The sequence below is a fragment of the Anolis sagrei genome, chromosome 1 (assembly GCF_037176765.1).
Source record: "Anolis sagrei isolate rAnoSag1 chromosome 1, rAnoSag1.mat, whole genome shotgun sequence".
NCBI lineage: Eukaryota > Metazoa > Chordata > Lepidosauria > Squamata > Dactyloidae > Anolis > Anolis sagrei.
Window position 1 is genome coordinate 232,227,932 of NC_090021.1, and position 15,911 is coordinate 232,243,842.

The window sequence follows — 15,911 nt, forward strand, 5'->3', positions numbered from 1 at the left end:
TTCTTCTCATGATGTGTCCAAAGTACTTCATCTTTACCTCTACTATCTTTCCCTCCAATGAGCAGTCGGGCTTTATTTCCTGAAGTATGGATTGGTTGGATCTTCTCACTGTTCAAGGCACTCTCAGAACTTTCCTCCAACACCACAGTTCAAAAGCATCTATCTTCCTTCGCTCAGCTTTCCTTATGGCCCAGCTCTCACATCCATAGGTGACTATGGGGAATACCATTGCTTTAACTATGCGGATCTTGGTTGCCAGTGTGATGTCTCTACTCTTCATTATTTTGTTGAGATTGGACATTGCTCTCCTCCCAAGAAGAAAGTGTCTCCTGATTTCCTGGCGGCAGTCAGCATCTGCAGTAATCTTTGCACCTAGAAATACAAAGTCTTCCACTGCTTCCATGTTTTCTTCCTCTATTTCCCAGTTGTCAATCATTCTTGTTGCCATAACCTTAGTTTTTTGATGTTTAGCTGCACCCCAGCTTTTGCGCTTTCTTCTTTCACCTTGATTAGAAGGCTCCTCCGCTCCTCCTCACTTTCGGCCATCAAAGTGGTGTCATCTGCATATCTAAGGTTGTTAATGTTTCTTCCAACAATTTTTACCCCAGCCTTGTATTTGTCAAGCTCCACACATTGCATGATGTGTTCTGCATTAATAATAGCTATATTTTGGGATTTGTTATCTGTAACCCTAAAATTTGCACATGGTTGATCTGCACATGGTTGATAGAAAAGAGCATTTTTTCTGTGCTGAAAATAGCATTATCCATGCAGGAATTTATATTTATGCATTGAAATATTATATCCCACAGAGAAATTGCTGCTTCCTTCAGAGAAAATTTCCTTCAGAGAAAATTCTGCACAGAAACTGCAAAATTTTGTGAATTTTGCACAAAATAAGTTTGGAATTGCGAACATTCCTGGAAAAATATGTCGTTTTTAAAGACTTTCTTGTAGTGGTGAGATAATAGTTGAAATGACTTATTGATACCTTTGAGAATAATCTCAATGAAGAATCACCTTTACACCATTCTTCCTTCAGAGGCAAGAGCAATGGCAAGTGGGGTGCAGGGAGGGGTTTCAGCTGCCGGAATCAAGGCTATCACAGACAGTAAGATGACTGTTTCATTTGCTATCTGTTGTGTTAATTGCATGATTTTGTTGTGTTACATTACACAGTTTAGTTCAAGAATATAATTCTGCCTCTTACAGTTTTCAATACATTTCTAAAACTTCATCCATAGTTGCGTATAGGCTCAGGCCCAACCTGCTTGAGGGACCACATCTCCTCCTACCACCCCACACGAGTCCTGAGATCATCAGGAGAGGCCCTTTTCTCAGTTTCACTGCCATCACAAGTGCAGTTGGTGGGAACAAGAGAAAAGGCCTTCTCGATGGTGGCCCTGCGGCTCCGGACCTCCCCTCCCAAAGAGGTTCGATTGGCCCTCCTCTTTATAGGCCTTTTGCTCACAAGTTAAAATCTTCCTATGGAATCAGGCCTTTCCCGATAACGTATAATAGGTTGGTAAAGCTATTGGTAAGGCACATCACTGAAGGTTGTCTCGGACTTGGCAATGTTTACATGGCCTAAAGAAGTGGAGCTTCTAGGATCTTTATTACGTTTTATGGATAATCTCAGTGGCCTGAGGCCCAGGGAATTTTAATAGTACATGTTATATTTATTAAGTTGTTGTATATAATTTTTGTAATGTGCTGTTTGTTTATTTGTTTTCTTTGAGATGTTGTTGTTGTGCTTTTCGTGTCATGTAATTTCTGCAGTTTTAACCATTGTTTGCCACTTTGAATCCCACCCATAGGGGAAAAGCGGGATAAAAATACATAAAAAAAAAATAACTTGTCTTCTCTTATACATTATGGGGAACAGGTTACAGAAGCTGAGCAACCACTTTTTGTTTTGTTTTTTAAACATCAAAAGTTCAAGTTTGAATATGGACATACCTCCGGTGCAGACTTCCTGGAGATACTGAATTGCAGCTTAAAAATTCCTTTTGAATGGCAGATGTAAGGTAAGATAAGCAGACCTTTTGTTTCTGTCATGATCCTTATGGCCGCACTCTCCTCAATGACTAACTTGTGCTGACTGTATCTGGTTCAGGGATGTAATTAGCTGTACCTCTGCTATATCTGTATTTTTTGCTATACCTCTGGATGTTGGGACAACTTCCTTAATGAAGCTGGAGGAGTTATCAAGTAACTAATTTCTTGTATTTTCTTGTTTGTTACCAAATGACAAAGATCAACTTGACAGGAGCATATAAATGTTTTTTGATTGCATCTTCTAATGCTTGAATAGGAGACCAAAATGTCGACCTGCTTTTATGCAAACAATGATTAAAGAACACTTGCATCCTAAGTAATAGTTTATTTTGTCCTAATTGCTTAAAGAATGGCTTTTAATAAGATGAATTTCAAGTAAAATTAGCTAGAACTGAGGTTTCCAAATTGTGTGCCGTGACACATTAGTGTTTTGGCTGTAGCATGTGGGTGTGTCGTACTAACATAACACACAACCTCTGAGTCTTTGTGAAATGAGCAGTACCAACTTGCATGCAGCAAAGGTGCTAATCAGTACTAGCAACATTATTAATATTGGTATTTGTAACATAGTTATTCATAAGTGACAAAAATCTTTAAAATAATTGTTATTATCTTCTAAATCACATATTTTTAAATGTAAATGAAAGCTTTTAATGAAATTTGTTGTGTCCCCATATTTTTCGTTATTAACCTTTATGTATGTATCCGTATCTGTTATAAGTGGTTGGTTTAACCTTCGGTTTGCTAGTACAACTAAATTACTGTGCCACAAAATGATGCGTGCCTAAAAAGTGTCACCAATTCTCTCACACCAATTCTCAGATAGCCAGTTCTCTCGCTCCAGAAGCAACTTGCAGTTTCTCAAGCTGCTCCTGACATGGAAAAAAAAACCCAAAGTAAAATTTTTGGAAAGCTCTGATCTAGAAATTATTCAGTTCAATAGTAATGATGCTGTAAGCCTGACTCACAGGATCTACTGCAATAGAGAGCTGTAACAGGACCCTGCATGATTTCAAGGGTTTTTTTTGGGAGGGGGGGAGTATCATGTCAGAAGCGACTCGAGAAACTGCAAGTCACTTCTGATGTGAGAGAATTGGCTCTCTGCAGAGACGTTGCCCAGGGGATGCCCAGATGTGTTACCATACTATGAGAGGCTTCTCTCATGTCCTTGCATGGGAAGCTGGTGCTGACAGACAGGAGCTCACCCCATCTCATGGATTCAAACTGCCAACCTTCTGGTCAGCAGTTCAGCTGGCACAAGGGTTTAACCCATTGCACCACCGTGGGTCCTATTTCAAGTGTGGGACATTGGGAAGCATGGCAATAGCGTCAGTACATCATCACTACATCATTAGAAGATCTTGGCCCTTTTTATTTTCTTATCTAAGTGTAGCCCCATATTTCTTTCCATTGCTGAATTTGTTCTGCCTTGGAACAGTTGCACATATTCACTGCTATTTGCACTATCTACTGGAGTATTGAAAGCATTATCAAGAAGCTTTCTTTGGTATTTAGAAAGGAGCTGCTACATGAATCTTCTTATATTATTACAGCAGCTTCTCTGAAAGCTCCAGGAACTTCCAATATAATATCAGTAATCCCATGGCACATCAAAGACTAAAACCTGTATCCAGAGAGCTCTCGCATGGCGTGCATATAAAAAGAAAAGCATAATGCATTACGGGTCAAGAGTATATTTGTTTTGAATTCTGTATGCAGCTTCCGTAGAATCACAGACAGGAAATACAGTGTTTGCTTAACAGTTCTTCTCTCCTCTTCCTTGGAGAAATTTACCTCTTTTTCAATAAAAGCGCACTTTCAAAGAAAAATGCCATATGCTGGTAAAAAAATATCCTTGCTGACTTGGGATGTCTTGCTGGACAGCAGGACGTGTGGAAAAGATCTTGGAGTCCTTGTGGACAACATGTTAAACATGAGCCAAAAATGTCATGTCGCACCTTTAAAAAGCCAATGGGATTTTGCCCTGCATAAATAGTATAGCGTCCCTCTATTCTGCCTTGGTTAGACCACACCTGGAATACTGTGTCCAATTCTGGGCACCACAATCGAAGAGAGATATTGACAAACTTAGAGAAGACAATTATGTTGGGGGGAAATGGAAGGAAAAAGGAAGAGGGGCCGACCAAGGGCAAGATGGGTGGATGGCATCCTTGAAGTGATTGAATTGACCTTGAAGGAGCTGGGGGTGGTGACGGCCGACAGGGAGCTCTGGCGTGGACTGGTCCATGAAGTCACGAAGAGTCAGAAACGACTGAACGAATGAACAACAATAAATTGACAAGCTGGAATGTGTCCAGAGGAGGGTGACTAAAAGGGCCTGGAGACCAAGCCCTATGAGAAATGGCTTAAAGAGCTGAACATGTTTAGCCTGAAGAGAAGGCTGATAAGGGCCATGTATAAATATGTGAGGGGGAATCATAGGGAGGAGAGAGCAAGCTTGTTTTCTGCTCCCCGGAAGACTAGGATGAAGAACAATGGCTTCAAACTACAAGAAAGGAAATTCCATCTGAACATTAGGAAGAACTTCCTGACTGTCAGAGCCATTCAGCAGTGGAACTCTCTGCAGTGGAACTCTCTGTATTTCCTGTGGTGGAGGCTCCTTCTTTGGAGGCTTTGAAACAGAGGCTGGATGGCCATCTGTCGGGGGTGCTTTGAATGCGATTTCCCTGCTTCTTGGCAGAAGGTTGGACTGGATGGTCCACGAAGTCTCTTCCAACTCTTTGATTCTATGATTCTAACTCCCAAGGATTCCACAGCTCTGAGCTGTGGCTGTTTAAGTGTTGACAATCTGCATTAATTCTGCAGCATAGATGTATCCTTGCTTTCAAATGAGACAAAGGCAAGTTTTAAGCACAATAGGTAACATATAATGTCTGCATCTAAACTACAAAAGAATTGTCTTACATGCCATCTGTCTCAGCTGGGTAGAGAAATTATTTTGGGGGAAAAGCCAGGAGAGATTTACAGAAACCAGTTTGCTCAGCAAATATTACTCTGCAAGCAACACCGTACTGGAAAGCAATTAAAGACAATCAGCGAGGAACAGGTTTTCTCCCCAATTAAGTAAACCAGTTTCTCGGTGGGGATGTAAATGTGACTAAGTAGCAAAGCTACGTGAGAGCCAGTGTGGTGTAGTCCTTTGAGCATTGATTTAATCTGTTCAGCCATGGAAATCCACTGGGTGACTTTGGGCGAGACACACTCTCTCAGGCCTCTTCCACACAGCTGAATAACATCCCACATTATCTGCTCTGGACTGGGATATATGGCAGTGTGGACTCATATAACCCAGTTCAAAACAGATATTGTGGGATTTTCTGCCTTGATATTCTGGGTTAGAGGTTTGTGTGGAAGGGCCCTCAGAAGAAGGCTTCTGAACAAATCTGGCCAAGAAAACCCTGTGATAGGTTCATTTTAGGGCCAGCCTAAATCAGAAATGACTTATGTATAGGAAGGCACCACTGCCTTCCTATACACAATTTCTCACTTTCCTTCTCCCCCAACTCTCCAAATCAGACTAAGGGCCCTTCCACACAACCATCGAAACTAGAATATCAATGCAGAAAATCCCACAATATCTGCTTTGGACTGGGTTATCTGAGGACCCTTTCACACAACTGAATGAAATCCCACATTTTCTGCTTTGCACTGGGATATATGGCAGTGTGGACTCAGAAAACCCAGTTCAAAGAAGATATTCTGGAATATATGGCTGTGCAGAAGGGCCCTAGGTTATCTGTGGCCCCTTCCACACAGCTGAATGAAATCCCATATTTTCTGCTTTGAACTGGAATATATGGCAGTGTGGACTCAGATATTCCAGGTCAAAGCAGATTTTGTGGGTTATTCTTCATTGATGTTCTGATTTCATTTGGCTGTGTGGAAGAGCCCTGGGTTATCTGAGTCCACATGCCATATATTCCCGTTCAAAATAGATAATGTGGGATTTTATTCAGCTGTGTGGATGGGTCAAATTGCATCTGCACTGCAGAATTAATACAGTTTGACACCACTTTAACCACTGTGACGCAACGCTTCGGAATCCTGGGAGTTGTAGTTCTGCATGATCTTTTGCTGCAATGCTACATCTCCCAGGATTCCAGGACATGGAGCTAAGGCGAGTGAAAGGGGTCTCAAAGGGCGTTGTGCCTGCTGCCCAAGCGACCTACCCTCTGAAGCGGCTTGCGTCAACTGGCAAGTTCCAATGAGGGCCACACGGGGGCGATAGAGGGCCGGCCGCTCCACACGAGAGGGATCGCGAGCGGCACGCGCCGAGCATTCTTGTCCGCCGCGCCGCGCCGTAGCCGGGCTGTGGTCCCGCTGCCTCTTGCCTGCCAAGCCCCAGCCGCGCAAAGAAGCAGGCGCCTCCTCGGGATCATGGCCGCCGCCGCTTCATCCCTCCCGGGCGCCGACGGGAGACGCCCCCGACGCGGAGGAGGCACGGAGCCGGGAAGGGAGAGGCTCCAGGACGACGGGGTCCGGACCTTGACTTCGGTGGAGCAGGTGGGGAGCCTCCCAGGGCGGCCTCTTTGGGCAAGGCCGGGCGACTACAAGCCCCAGGGTGCTTTGCGCGCGCGGCCCACTCGAGGTGGTGGCGTCCTGGGAGTTGTAGTTCTATTAGGCCTTTCGCCTTCTCCGCCCAAGGGGGCTGGGGCCTCACCAAACTACAACTCCCAATGCCTTTGTGGTGCCATAACAGAGTGCTATAAGATATACAGGACATTCAAGATCAAAGGCAGTCACCAAAATTATTGCCAAGCTCAGGTGAAGAAGAAAAGCATTTCAAGTGATAGGTAAATTTCGAACAGGGCCAACTTGGGCCCTCCAGGTGTTTTGGACTCCAACTCCCACCATTCCTAACAGCCTCAGGCCCTTTCCTTTTCCCCCTCAGCCGCTTAAGTGGAAAGGAAAGAAAATAAAGGACTGTGTTATTGTAGATATGGAACCTCTGCAATTCCACACACACACACACATGATTGGTGTATAAAACAAAATAAAAATAATTGGGAAGATTTTTTCTCAGAGCAAAATTTTACTTAGAACAGGCATGGGCAAACTTTGGTCCTCTGGGTGTTTTGGACTTCAACTTCCACAATTCCCAACAGCCTACCAGGACTTGAGGCTGTTAGGAATTGTGGGAGTTGAAGTCCAAAACACCTGGAAGACACAAGTTTGCCCATGCCTGAGTTAATACATCGTGTCTCTATGGCAGTTTTATCTAACTCTCCATATTCTTTATTCATTTGCTCACCCTGCCTAATCATAACCGTAATCATTGTTATTTCTTACCCGCCTCTCCTCTAGGCAGGGCACGACACAGTTAAAACACATAATTATAAAACATTATGTAAAAGACATGTGTCAAAAGGGATTTCTATACCTTATATGTATATAAAAGACATATATTAAAAGGTATTTCTATGACACCGGGAGCTCCCGGTTGCACAGTGGGTTAAAGCGCTGAGCTGCTGAACTTGCTGACCGAATGGTTCAAATGAGCTGCAAATGAGCTGCTGACCGAATGGTTCAAATGACCTCCACTAGTGAGGATAGCTGGAGCATGAATGCGGTTCAAATACGGGGAGTGGGGTGAAATACATATATTAAAATGCACAAAAATCGATCCTACCTCTTCTGTTGTAGATAACCTGTTCTAGGGTGTCTTTTAGACCTAGGCTTCTTAAACTTTTTTCATATGCAGCCCCTTTCTGTCTGAGAATTTTTTATGTGATTTTTAATACATTATAGGGATATAAATAGATATACAAACCAAACATTGACTGAGACTGGATGGCTATCTGTCAGGGGTACTATGATAGTGCATTTCCTGCATGGCAGGGAGTTGGACTAGATGACCTATGTGGTCTCTTTCAACTCTGTGATTTTACTATTCTATGATAAAGCATCATTTGCAAGGCTTGTTAAAGAGGCTGCTTTTCCTTTTTGTGAAGTATTTTCTGCAGAATCCACTGTAAATACTCCATGTTGCCATTTCTGATGCCAGATTTCTATTCATTTGTTTTTTGACACTTTTATCTCTGTCTTTTGCACAATAGACAATAGATAACAAATGTCACACCGGAGAGAAAGCAGTGATATTCTTGATTATATTATTAGGCCTTAAAATACTATTGTGGTTTTTGTAAGTATGAAAACAAAGTTGGTGTCAGGGTCTGCCATAGGTTCTGTTTCCTGTGTCTGTATCTCTGTTGTGTACTCTGTTGCTGAATAGCTTCTTGATGTTTTAAGATGATTTTACTGTTTTATTGTATTCTTTGATGTATATGTTGTAAGCATCATTGATGCCTATGTGAGGCCACTCTGAGTCCCCTTGTGGGGAGAAAGGCGGGATAGAAATGTATTAAATAAATAAATAAATAAATAAAGTTGGATTACTGTCTAAGCAAAAGCTGCTTTGCCAGCCAGGCATCATTGTCTAGGACAGTGTTTCCAACCTTTGGTCCTCCAGGTGTTTTGGACTTCAACTCCCAGAAATTCCAGCCAGTTTACCAGCTGTTAGAAATTGTGGGAGCTGAAGTCCAAAACACCTGGAGGACCAAAGGATGGGAGCCATTGGTCTAAGATGTGATGTAGCCCTTATGCTCTTGGCTAGGAATGTGAGGAACCACAACTGGTCTTTTCTTGCATTCTTTTTTGGCTTTGCCCTGTTGATTGTTCCTAATTCAGGTTGTGTAGATCTGCTGGTTTCACCTCTTCTTCCTTGGGTAGGTGTTGTGGTCTGGGAAATAGCTTATTTAAATCCCTAAAGTTGTAGGTTTCTGTCCAACAAGTCTGAACAGATATACCCAGATCATCAAGCTCAATGATTTTCAGGTATGTTCTGGATGGAAGATGAAGGGATATACAGGTAAGATTACCTGGCAGCAAGTTTCCACTTTAAAAAAAAAGTGGTAGTATGAGTATTATGTAGTTGCACAGTTGTGACCAGAAAGATCCCCTGTTGTGTGACTGAGGCTAATAGACAACTGAAAGTTATTACAATTATTGGAATCATACCAGGCTTTAGTCCATGAGACCACATACCAAATGTGTCATTCTAGTTATGGAAGAGGGTTTGGGAGACCTGTCAACAAAGAAACTTCAATGCTGTTTCAAGACAAGATTATTGAAACAAGACCACTTTTATGACAAAAAGATGTATGTTTTTGAAAATGCAGATGATTCACAGTATGAAGCTTAGGTAAGTGTGTAGCTTAGGAATTCGATTTTCCTGATTCTTGGCAGGGGGTTGGACTGGATGGCCCATGAGGTCTCTTCCAACTCTATGATTCTATGAAGCACAGGCATTTATATTTAATATGGCATACAAATATATGTATTCACTGTTGTGTAGTGCACCCTTTTAAATCAAAATTGGCTCACAAAATGTTGTGAAGAAGGAGGGATGTATTTCCATGTTGAGTTCAGAAGAATGCCAGAACATTTTGTCCTTCCTCTTCAAACCAAATGACTTATTAACATGGAATTTCTAGGTGTCTTTGGCTCCTAAATTTGTACTTAACACAAAATTAAATATTTTCAATATTATAACCACTAAACTAGTCCTTTCTTAATCTTGGGACCTATAGATTGTTGGATTAAAACTTCCACAATCGCCAGTCAGCATAGCCAATGCTCATGCTGGTTGGGATGAAATTCATTCTTCCACAAACTTATGAAAGGTACAGGAGATTTGTCCTCTTTTTCATTTGAGCAACCCAAGTTTGAAGGTGGTGCCCACGGTGGCACACTGAGCTGCTGAACTTGCTGACTGAAAGGTCAGCTGTTCGAATCCGGGGAGTGGGCTGAGCTCCCACTGTTAGCCCCAACTTCTGCCAACCTAGCAGTTCGAAAACATGCAAATGTGAGTAGAACAATAGATGCCGCTTTTGCGGGAAGATAATGGCACTCCATGCAGTCATGCCAGCCACATGACCTTGGAGGTATCTACGGACAACGCCGGCTCTTCAGCTTAGAAATGGAGATGAGCACCAACCCCCAGAACCAGACACGATTGGACTTAATGTCAAGGGAATATCTTCACTTTACCTTACCTAAGCTTGAAGGTACTACTAGTTAAGAAGATGCTGTTTAAAGGGCAGGAGCAAACATGTACTTTATGTGTGCTATGTATTTTTTCACAAACACATTACATTACTGGGTTACAGAGATAAATGAACACAAAACACCCTTTAAATGAACAGATGTAGTCTATCACATATTTTCATGATTGTAGATTATTCCTTTCTAGCCTGCAATAGATTTCATTTCACAACGAATTTCTGGATTCTACAAATGCTTCAACAACTTTCCTATCTATGTTTTTCTCTGACTCATATAGTAACCTGTCTGAAATCAAACATAACAGAGCTACCATTCCGTTAGGCTGTCACATTTGTCTTGTATTGTAATTACCCCACAGTACCTTAGTGATATGACGCGCAGAGTCAAAGTACCTATTTAAAAGTCTCTATAATCTGATGGAGAGATTATATTGTTTGTACTCAGTGGAAGACATTCTAAACTTGGAAATGGAAGCCCCTGTAACTTAGTAGGAAAACGTATACTTTGCAATTCCTGGAAATAAACTGAGACAGGAGAGGCATCTGATTAATGGATTATAGTAATTCTTTGTTTCTGATTAGCTAGGTGGGAAGGTCATCACTCTTGCTATTAAATGGCTGGTGAATATGTGATAAAAATCTGTGATATTGAACTTCTTGCTTGAAATACTTTTATGCTAAGAGGTGCCTGTAGTTTCATACATAGATTGCAGAAAGATCATACAGTAAATTTGTACAGTCAACCCTTCACATTCATGAGTTTGACTTTTTAGGATGTGATTATTCTAATATTTGATTAACATGATATCTCTGGGAATCTGTAGGCCGAGCAGTGTGACTCCTTGACCATAGAATCAACCTTGAGGATCTAGATCAGGCATGGGCAAATAATGAGCTTCTGAAATTCATCACCCCAAAACTAAAATGTTTCAATTCAGCACCAGGTGTTTTGCACTTCAACTCCCAGAAATCCTAGCCAGCTTACCAGCGGTTAGGAATTGTGGGAATTGAAGTCCAAAACACCTGGAGGACTGAAGTTTGCCCATGCCTGATCTAGAGAATCTTAGAGGCAACAGTTTCTTAGGCATGTATAGGTCCACCAGTGCAAATATATGGTTAATGTCAGGCAGAAGTTGTCCAGAGTCATGCTAGAGAACTAGACATTTCTAGGGAGGCATTACCTTGAGTTAAAAGTTTTTAAAAATTGCGGTGTTGTTATTTTCATGTGGTCCTGTACCCCTAACTCCATTGAATGTGGAGGGTATATTGTAATTGAATTTACAATTGTTGATACTAAATCTAGTAGTAAAGAAGATAACCAAAATTAACACATAGATGCAAGCTTAAAACCATTTGCTTTCCACTACTAATGAGTTCAATTTTTTGACGCAGAAAATCTTGGGGATAGCCTGTTAAACCCTCTCAGAGTGCCTCAGTGGCTTATGGCAACAAAGATTTTTGTGTCCATCTAAATCAAGCCAATCCATTCCCTGAATGTGTTAACCATAAACACTGGTGCTGAATTGAAACATTTTAGTTTGGGGGTTATGAATTTCAGAAGCTCATTATAAACATAGACCTAAAATGTCATTGAACTACACAGTGGCTGAGAAATATCCGTAGTGGTAATTACACTAAAACCGTGTGGAGAGGTTTCTTTAAATGCTTGTTTTTATTTTCTTCTTTCAAGACAAATGTCAGTAAAAGTGCCTGATCATTTATTTCAGGTGCTAGGAATCGCTGATAAAAGATTAGAGCTGGCCAATTTTGGAGGATCTAGGGGATAATTTTACAGGACTGGCGATGAATTGATAAGATTCTGGATTGTTGTTTGTTGTGTAAATTTTTTTCCGTGTTAGGAGTGATTAGAGAAACTGCAAGTTGCTTCTGGTATGAGAGAATTGTCTGTCTGGAAGGACGTCGCCCAGGGGACGCCCGGATGTTTTACCATCCTTCTGGGAGGCTTCTCTCATGTTCCCACATAGGAAGCTGGAGCTGACAGGGGGAGCTCATCTGTGCTCTCTCTGGATTTGAACCTCCAACCTGTTTGTCTTCAGTCCTGCCAGCACAAGAGTTTAACCTATTGTGCCACCGGGGGTTCCGTGTATAATGTTGTTGCGTTAATATGTTCTAACTTTGTCCATGCTGAAGTAATGAGAATTATTTACAGCAAATGGAAATATTAATGTAATTATGGGAAAACCTGGATTCAGTAATCAGTTGTCTAGATCAGGCATGGGCAAACTTCGGCCCTCCAGGTGTTTTGAACTTCAACTCCCACAATTCCTAATGGCCAGTTAGGAATTGTGGGAATTGAATCCCAAAACGCCCGTAATTTTTCCTTGCCTGGTCTAGATGGGCAATGTGCATTTTTAAATTTATGAAATAATTGGTGTTTGACAGTGTTTTGTCTTGAAGGTGTATAAGAAACCAGAAAAAAATGTTCAAAATTCTAGTTATGTTCTGAATGTTTGTGAACTTCCGTCAATCAAGCATTCTGAATCTGGGAGGAAATGAAACATTCTGGAGAGATGGTCCTCCCCCCCAAATCAGAACAAATACTGTACAGCTGGCAAGATAGTTCTTTGTATTGGAAGCCCAGCATGTCCAGTCTTGGATTTGGGGGCTAATTGCTGGCTTGTATTGCTCTCACTGTCTCTTACTGTTAAGGACAAAGTGGTTGAAATTACAGTTGTCATCCAGTTGACATGATTATTGGTTTGGGCTTGAGCTTCCTTGCTGGAGGCCTGAGATGTTTCTGAAGGGGAATCTCTGCTTGTTGTCTCTCTCTGGAATCTGACCTTTAATGGAGAAGAGAGCATTTTTCAAATTTGAGAGATGGTGAGAAAATACAAGAGTGGTTAGCAGATTAGCAGAGAAATGTCAATTGGGATTGTGAATTTGACTCTGTTTTACTAGCTCCAAGAGATATCTGCAGCCTGAGTTGGCCAATAGCAGCCCTTATCCATTTTCCCTTTTTGTCATTACTAGCTTTCTGTTTAGCTTGTCCTGTGGCTACTTGGTCTGGCCATTTCATTGTATTAGGCAAGTCATTGAAGTTAGGCTGGTGCAGGTCCAATTTTTTTTTAGAGAAATTTGCTTATCCGGCCTTCTGAATTGGTTGAGCTCTTTCTTTTCTTTTTTACTCACCAATCCCATTGTTGGATTCGCTGGCACACAAGTTTTTTCAGATTGCTGTTTGACATTTTTTGGTTGTATGTTTGACTTTTTTGATATTGTCAGCAGTTTAATTCCATGTTAATGTTGGCCCTCTGTATGTTTTAATTATATTGTATTTATTTTGATTTGTAACCCACTTGGAGTTCCAGTGTTGGGAGAAAGGTGGAGCACAAATGAAAATGTGGTTCTTTGTTTCTCCCTGTTCCTTTGCTTCCTACAGTGAATCTGGTCTCACAGTAATGTTTAACTTTATTTATAACTGGACTTTCTCCCATATAGGAACTTAAGGCAGCTCACACATTAAAATGATTACAATGTGTTGAGTATGGTAGTGTAAAAGTCTAGAACTTTTAGTCAAAAAATTAACCTGAAAAATGTGGGTTGACATCCACAAGTCACTGTAAGTATTGTACTGCCACCCCTTCCCCTCATGGAATAACTTATCCATGGGTCATATCAAAATCCATTACACTATGTAACATGATTTTTGTTCCTAGGTTATAAATGTCATTTCCTGATTGGTTCTATCATAAGATCGTCAAGAGTGGACAATACCAACATATAAAAATATTGTAAGATTGTTTTCCATCCCAATGGGATCCGGAGATGTCACTTGCTAGACATAAGCGAACAGACTACCTTTGTAGGCCTTCCATAGAGCTGTTTATATTTGCATAAAAACCCATTGTGTTATCTGAGCTCCTTCCTTTGTATTTACTTGGACTAGATATTTATGTCAATCACAGGGCTATTTATCATTTTCATCGACAAATTCCTGGATTCACAGCCCTCACGGGGGCAGATTTCTGAACTGACTTGACCCTTAAACCAACCAATCACAGCTTTTCCTTTCTCGTGGCATGGAGGGAAGCTCCTTCAGCCGATGATATCATTGAAACCAGTCTTGCTTTCCAGCCAATCAGAGGAGGGTATTTTGAATGGCTGTCAAAGTGAATAAAATGTTTTGTGCTTCTCTATAAACCTTATGTAGGATCCTTTTGAGCACAGACTATACTGATATTCTCTCTGACCAGATTGAATACATTTCTTCTTCATTGCCTTCAAACCTGATTTGCATCTTGAATATGGCACATTGGCAGTAGAGAAGCGTGCTGGGCTCAGACCCACTTTTCATAGTTAGCTAAAATCACTCTTTAAAACCATTAATAATACTAAAGTAGTGCAGAAACAAACACTTAAAGTGATAAAATAAATCAAAATAGTACGGTTTAAAACAATACATACCCCTTAGAAGCATTTTCTTAAAAACCTTCAACCTGAAAGCCTCTGTACGCTATCTGCTTCCCATCAAAGTGGCAGCTGATACATGACATTGTCACATGGTGACTTTGTTGGCCATTGTTTTGATGAGGCACAGGCAATAAGCAAAGAAACCTGAGGTCAGTAATATAAACATTCAGTGGTTATTACCGCAAACCTGGAAACAGACACTTACAACACACCCTTGCTGTAAACTGTAGTAGAAAACTTCAGGAGAGAATGCTTCTGGAACATGGCTATACAACCTGGAAAACTCACAGCAACCCAGTTCCGGCCATGAAAGCCTTCGACAATACATTGTAGTAGAAAAATCTGCAAATTGAATTGCTATGTCTTCTGAATGTGTCCATGTCAAATTTTGTCTCATGTACTGAGAGCTTCTCATTCCAGAGGAAAAACATGTGTTCCGAGAGCTTCTCCTTCCAGTCTACCATTACTGATATTAATTGGTGCTGGTGCTGTTTAATTAAGTGCTCTTATTTTCAGGCAAAACATTTGTAACAAGATTGTGTGCAAGTGGTAGTCTATTGCTGCCTGTTAATGTGTACGTTGTCTTATCTAATGATTACTTGGTAGCTCTGCATTTTAGGTCTCTCAAAGATTGGGGAAATGGATCAAGTTTAGTTCTTGTGGGTTTTTTCAGGCTATATGGCCATGTTCTAGATCAAGTTTAGGCTACAGTACTCATCTTGATCTCAGAAACTTGGGAAAGCTACTTCTTTTGGTGTAGCAAATTTTTCAAGCTCTTGTCTTGATCCCACCAGTCCATACTCAAGGATCCTGGATATCATGGCATTTAGCATAGCTGTTGGGACTTCTTTTGGAATGAGCATGGTGATCAGTGCATACAACAGTGGTGGGGAGGAAATATGTGTTCCTTGATTACTGCTGGTGCTTGTAAATCTGCTTTCATTCAAGTCAAACCAATGGGTGATCTAACTCCATGTTCTTTATACCGGCAGGGTTCACACATGGGTCTTTCCTAGTCTTACCTGGAGATCCCAAAGATTGATCCCAGGACTTTTTGAAGGCATTGAGGGCACTCGGCATCTGTGGTTCCTTAGTATAAGAAGCTTCAGTTTAGATCTTAAAGTAAATAATGTGTTGCTTTGCATCAGCCTCTGTGTTGAGTTTCTGAATTGGAGCTGCAGTAGCTCTTTTGCGTTCTGACATCCTCTTTAGTAACTATTCTTGGCTGTTCCTAGACACTTTGTTACATGGCATGCGATACCATATTTCTTCCTTGTGTTGTGATTGGAATTGCTTAGGCAGTGCTGTGCTCTGGATGCATTTTGGCGGGGACTGATT

At 41.2% G+C, this 15,911-nt stretch overlaps 1 protein-coding gene across 1 annotated transcript in view; it reads left to right on the top strand.

Annotated features, from left to right (window-relative positions):
- The first annotated feature begins 6,373 nt into the window (after positions 1-6,373).
- Positions 6,374-15,911, top strand: part of FNTB (farnesyltransferase, CAAX box, subunit beta) — a 29,401-nt gene continuing 19,863 nt past the window's right edge. The window contains exon 1 of the mRNA XM_060772567.2: positions 6,374-6,582. Coding sequence (XP_060628550.2) covers positions 6,457-6,582 — 126 coding nt within the window. The 5' untranslated portion in view covers positions 6,374-6,456. The remainder of the gene's footprint in view (positions 6,583-15,911) is intronic.